Source organism: Fukomys damarensis, unplaced genomic scaffold (assembly GCF_012274545.1).
Source record: "Fukomys damarensis isolate Sample0158 unplaced genomic scaffold, DMR_v1.0_HiC HiC_scaffold_16, whole genome shotgun sequence".
Classification (NCBI taxonomy): Eukaryota; Metazoa; Chordata; class Mammalia; order Rodentia; family Bathyergidae; genus Fukomys; species Fukomys damarensis.
In genome coordinates this window covers 13,322,139-13,328,138 of record NW_022900928.1, presented here as the reverse complement: position 1 = coordinate 13,328,138, position 6,000 = coordinate 13,322,139, and the positions used below count along the sequence as shown (strand labels likewise).

Genomic DNA, 6,000 nt, shown 5'->3' with positions numbered 1-6,000 from the left:
AAAAAAAAAAAAAAAAAAAAAAGACTGTTAACTCCAAATTCTGATAAGGACAAAGACAAACCTACTTAAGTGTTCTCATTCACTGTGAGTGAAAGGGTAAGCTAGTGCAGCCTGTTACAAGGTGATCTGGCAATATGTGCCAACATTTTTTGTACTTAGAAAAATTTTAACTGATACAAAAATGTACAAAAATTGTATATTTTATGGGGTACAACATGACATTTCAGTATGTGTATAAATACTGTGCAATGTTTAAATCAGGGTAAGCACATCTATTTCCTGAAATATTTATTATTTCTTTAGGGTGAAACATTCAAAATCATTTCTTCCATGTTTTTGAGATACATAGTATGAGATCACTTCTACAGTCATCCTGCAGCGGTGCTGCCCACTTTTAAGAGGTGCATTCATTTCAGTTCCAATCCTAGGAGTCTATCTTAGATAAATGCTTACAAATGAATTCAGAGCAGCGGTTGGTCGGCTGTTTACACTAGCATAATTCATAAAAAGTGAAATACTGCAAGTGAAAGCCTACCAGAGGAGAAATGGCTTAACAAAGTAGGGAGTATTCAGACTATGAAATAGCAGGTACCTATCAGGAAGAACTAATTTACTTAGACCAGCCCTGTGCAATACAAGTTTCTGAGATTACGAAACTCTTCTACAACAACAACAACAACAACTTCTATTATCTGTGCTATAGTTAATTTAAATTTAAATGTAAATGGCTATTTTTGGGGTCAGCAAAAATTTAAGGGTATCATTCCACAACACAAAATTATGACAAAAAAGTGAGTTGTCCAACAATGTGTTTGACTTCGCTTTTTCAATTTTTACTCACTCCCAATTCCAAACTAGTGATATGATTCTATGAAGGTACATATGTTTGGAAGCACATCAAAAGGGGATAGGAAGACAACATCAAAAAGAGACAGCATGGACTACATGCAGGAAAGGTGATGGAATGGGGCTGAGAGGAGTTTTTGTGTTATTTTGTTTTTGCTTCTGTTTAGCCCGTGTGTGTGTGTGTGTGTGTGTGTGTGTGTGTGTGTGTGTGTTACTGGGGACTGAACTCAGGGACCCTCACTGAGCTACACTCACAGCCCTTCAGCCCTTTTTACTTTTATTTTGAGACGAGGTATCAGTAAGTTTCCCAGGCTGGTCCCTAACTTGTGATGCTTCCACTTCAGCCTCACAAGTAACTGAGATTACAAGTGTGCGCCACCATACCCAGTTCACTGTTTGGCCTTTTAATACAGATGTATTCATGTATTATTTACATAATCACAGAAAAATAAAGAATGAAGAGCTATTAACAATAGTACTAAAATTAGTGTGATCTTATTTTTTCCCCCAGTCCTGGGGATGAAACTTACATGCCAGACAAGTGTTCTGCCACTAGCCATATTTCCAGACTGTAGTGTGAATCACAGAAGCCCAAGAAAACAGGTATGAAAGGTCAGGATAGTTCTAGGTACTAGTAACTAGGAACAATTGATGGAAAGACTTTGTCAACAGTATTTGACTACTATTTTTAAGCCATTATGCTATGTGCTGGGGATACAAAAAGGAAAAAGTGCTAGGGATTTAGCTCAGTGGTTTCGGCACATGCCTTGCAAGCACAAGGACCTGAGTTTGATCCCCCGTGCCAAAAAAAGAAAGAAAAGAAAATGTTAGCTTTCATGAAGGGAAATTATGAGGGAGCAGAGTATAACAGCAGGACACAGACAAGTTCTGGGGAAGCTCTAGGTCAGCCCTGAGCCAGAAGCAAGAGTCTTTTCTACATGGTTCTGGGCTGGGCTCTTGGGGAACCATCTCTGAGCCAGCAGAGTCTTTGGAAAAGCCTCAGGACACATAAACCTAAACTCCCTCCAGAATTTCTCTCACTTTTCTAAGGTGAAGCTTATGTCTGGATAGTCTACATATTCATTAAGACACATGCATGAGGAGCCTGGGCTACAACCAGTCATCAACCAGCAAGCCTAGCAGCAAAACTGGTGCAGCATAGTGCCTCCTACCCAAGCAGTCTCCACGAATGCTCCCTGAATTCAAACAAACTGAATTTCTATCAGAGCCTAGAAAGGAACCCTGAAGCTGGGTTGGAAATCAGGCTATTTTCCATTTTTTAAATTATGAAGAGGGGATGGAAGCTTAGTTAGCACCACAATGGGGGAACCTAATCTGAAGAAAACTCCCTAGGGCCTTTCACTGGCTCACCTGTGGGGGATACAGGTTGCTCTGCACTTGGTGGCCTGGGTTTTAAATTAAGGAAGCAGCGCTCTAAGGAAGCCTTCCCCAAGGGGGGCAGGGGCCCCAGAGATGGGTATCCTTTAGCCTGGCCTCCAGAAATGCAACTGAGTGCCTGGAGCCTCAAAGGGCTGAATTCACACTCTCTTCTAGACAGAGGATGACAGCATCTACCTCCAGGAATTAGGGCAGAAAGGAAGAGGGGCTTCCACTGCTGTCTATCTAAATGTGGAGCTAGGAACCCAAGAAGGAATCATACATCATCCTGACACCTCTCTCTTCTGGGTCTTCTTCCCCAGATGAGCAAGAGGACACTCTTTGCCAATACACCAAGAACTTATCTCTGAGAGCAGAAAGTGGGAGGCACTGTGTGAGGCTTTTCACTACTGCCTAGAGAGACCCAAGAGAGAGCTCAGGGTGGCCACTTCACAGGGGAAGAGAAGCACTGAGACAGTGCTCACAGCCCCGCACCTAGAGCTCAGAGGGGTGAATAGCCATTGTTCACCTGGAAAAAAAAGGCTCGTCTGTGTTGCTCCTGCAGGGTCTGCTTCAGCTGCTCCACATCACTCTCCAACTTCAGGTACTCATTCCAGGTATTTTCCATCTCCTGTTGGCCAAAGAAAAGCTGCTAGTCCCTAGTTATCCCCCATCTCACCCCTACTGCCATCCCCCAGGTAGTCTTGAGACTTCTGTAGACCCAGCCAGAGGGAGAAAGAGGGAAGGTGGCCCAGTGAGCCTCAGGCAGTCCTGGTGGGAGAGAGGCAGGAGCAGGAAGAAGTGTAATATCTATTCCCTCTTCCACCCAGAGATGCTTCACTTCCCTGCTCTAGCAAAACAGCTCATAGCACATCAGACCGACCTATGAAAAAGTGGAAATCCTAACTTCTTAAAATTAACTGCACATAGATCAGAATAGAGCCTTTGGGCCACTCTGAGAGAGAAATCTGGTCCAATGAGTGCCCAAGAGTCACTGATGGAGAGCAGCCTGAGGCACAGGTAGACACACACGTCATCCCTGTACAAACTGCTGTCAGGAGGCAGCCTGGAGAAGTTCTGCTACTTTAAGACATTTGCTCCTGGCTACCAACTCAACTATCCCTGGGGAGATGAGAATGGCAGCCCATGGCCAGCCTGTCCTGTGGGGAGGCATCTGCCCTTCACAGCCCGCACGCACGGTGGACTCTCTGGAGAGCTCGGCTCGGATGTGGACCAGGTCCTCCTGCAGCAACCTCTGCTGGTAGGAAATCTTCTCCAGGTGCTGTGGCTGGTCTCGGTACTGCTCCATCTGTCTGTGTAACACCTCCAGCACGGATTCTAGCTGATCCTGCACCAGGGAGGGGCCAAAGAGCAAAAGGATAGGGCATAGTACCCACAGGCCTTCCCACACCATGTCTGGAGTGAAAGAAAGCTGCTGGATCTAGCCCCGACAGAAGGGACCAGAGCTGAGTTGAGGGCTGAGAGGAAGGGCCCCTGATGCCAGTGTTGACCCTGTCCACAGGGTAAGGCTCCTAACAGTGATGTGCCTCAGTTTCCTCACCTAGCAACCAGGCATAAAGCCATCTAACTTCTCATGGGATAAACTGTAGGAAAAATCAAAGAGTTGATGGTAAACTTTGTAAGCTCTTTGGGGGAAAAAAAGGTATACTATAAACCTTCTGCATTAAAATAAAATACACAAAGAAAAACTCTCACTTTAAGAGTCTAAGAAAGCTTATACTGCTGGCCCCAGGTCCATTCCTGCCCTCCCATCAAGACTTACTGCCTCCACAGCCCAGCTTGGGTGGAAAGGAGCTTTAGGAGCTTCTGCTCTATTAGGACTACAGACACTGCCAAGGCAGTCCCTTCCTAGGGGCTCAGGTGCCAAGCAGGTAGAGCTTCCCACCCAGGGCCACAGCAGAATGGGAAAAGCAGGGGAGGAGTTGGAACAAGTAGGCCAGGGCATCTCTACAAGTGATCCTTTACTTATCCCTCATGCTCAGAAACTTCCAAGAAAAACCATGAACAAAAGGCACTGCTGTGGATACCAGCACCTATTGTTTAACACTAACAAGAGAACCCAGGCAATGTCTCAGGAAAGACAGGGCACAAATTGTCCCTCCACCCATCCCAAGATGACACAAAACTGATGCCTACTTTGTTCTCCTTGAGGGCTCGAATCTTATCTTCCAGGTCCTGTAGGATCCTGTCTTGTTCACAAAAGATGCTCAATTTGACCTATAAGCAAGAAGAGTTTTGGGAAGACCCAGGAGGATGAGAACAGGGCACGGTCTCGGGAGCATGACCAGAGAGCCTCTGGCCACAGAAGCATTCAAACCCTGCCAGCGGCTGCCACGCTGGGTCTGGGTCAGAAGACAGCTGAGGGGTCAGTCTGTCCCTCTGCTCACTCACGTCAATGTCACTCTCAGCGATCTTCACAGGCTTCAGGCTTCGATCCTTGAGAAGGTCCCGGCCTGTCATCTGGGAGGTGAACAATTTAAAGAAGACTTAAACATGGGGATTGGAATCGGAACTCAGGAAGGAAAGTCAGCCCTATGCTGGATGGGCGTGGGGTTCTTAAGGTATGAAACGGACAAAAACTCAAGCAAAAACTGCTTTATAAGAAACTGAAATCTTTTGTGATCCGAGTAACACATAAATTCTCAAATTTAAGAAAATGAAAATGTTCAAGTTAGAAGACCATTAATTTTTAAGGCATGTATTTGCTCAAAATGAGTGCAGAATCAGTACGAATCCTGGAAAATCTGTCCCTGCTAAGTTTGCTACTGAACCTAGGGGCAAACAGAAGTTATAAAAGTCTCTTACCACCTACCCGGGGGTGGGCAGGCTAGAAAAACAAGCAAATCCCCTGAGCATTCTCAAGCCTCAGTTTAAGGAAGTCTCTGAGCAGCCCTGTTCCCCATGCACAAGACCAGCCTTCCTCACTCCATACTATTAGGGAAGAGGACCTGACCAAGGAAAGTTTATTAATTCCTAGCTAGGGTTTTTGTTGATTCCTGAATAACTAAAGGTAGATTGTACTTTTTAAAGCTACAACCTACCTTATCCTAAAGGAAACCACAAAGAACCACAGAAATCACCCAAACATATGGATCAAATAGATTTCACATTTCCCACCCTTCAGTCAGCCTACATTTGGCAGCAAGCTGCCCATCTCTCACTGGCTCCTAAGAAGCTGAACCCAGCTCGTTAGGCCTTGCTTTCATTTTTCCAAAGTCACCTTGGCAAAAGCTGTGTAGGGGTGGCTTTTACACAGATGCACCCCTAAGGTCAAGATGAGGCCAGGAAGAGTCAAGTCTAAGGCACCTCATGTAGAGGAGAGAATATCACCCTGACTTTCATTTGCAAATACGGCTAGGAGGAAAGGAGGGTAGGACTATCCACAGCAGAGACAGGCAGTATATGTGCTAGGGAGAGATGGCCTTTACTTTATCCTCACTTTATCTAGATGTTCCAATAAGTCTGTGTGATCAGGAGCTAAAATATGTTGGCAGCCACACCTCTCAGAGCTCAAGCTACCCATGTGCCCAAATACCCTATACTCTTCCTCCCTAAGAATCAGCAGCAGCAAATTAAAAGGTCAAGGTCAAGTGAGAATGGCCGCTGCATGCTTTAGGCACTGGAATGATTCTGGCCTGCAGAACCAAACCAACCATTCCCAGGATCTCTTTGGCCATTCAGTAAAGAGTAGGGACCACTGTCCTATTTATCATGACAGCCTTGAAATGTAAGGCCTGGCACAATGGCAGGCACTCA

General features: G+C 45.5%; 1 protein-coding gene across 15 annotated transcripts in view; it reads right to left on the bottom strand.

Annotated features, from left to right (window-relative positions):
* Plekha7 (pleckstrin homology domain containing A7) overlaps window positions 1–6,000 on the bottom strand; it is a 128,340-nt gene that overhangs the window by 15,884 nt on the left and 106,456 nt on the right. For all 15 annotated transcript variants that reach the window (XM_033764118.1, XM_033764113.1, XM_033764116.1 and 12 more), the window contains 4 exons: window positions 4,636–4,704; window positions 4,381–4,461; window positions 3,422–3,571; window positions 2,753–2,854 (listed from right to left, as the gene is read on the bottom strand). In XM_033764118.1, coding sequence (XP_033620009.1) covers window positions 2,753–2,854; window positions 3,422–3,571; window positions 4,381–4,461; window positions 4,636–4,704 — 402 coding nt within the window. The remainder of the gene's footprint in view (window positions 1–2,752; window positions 2,855–3,421; window positions 3,572–4,380; window positions 4,462–4,635; window positions 4,705–6,000) is intronic.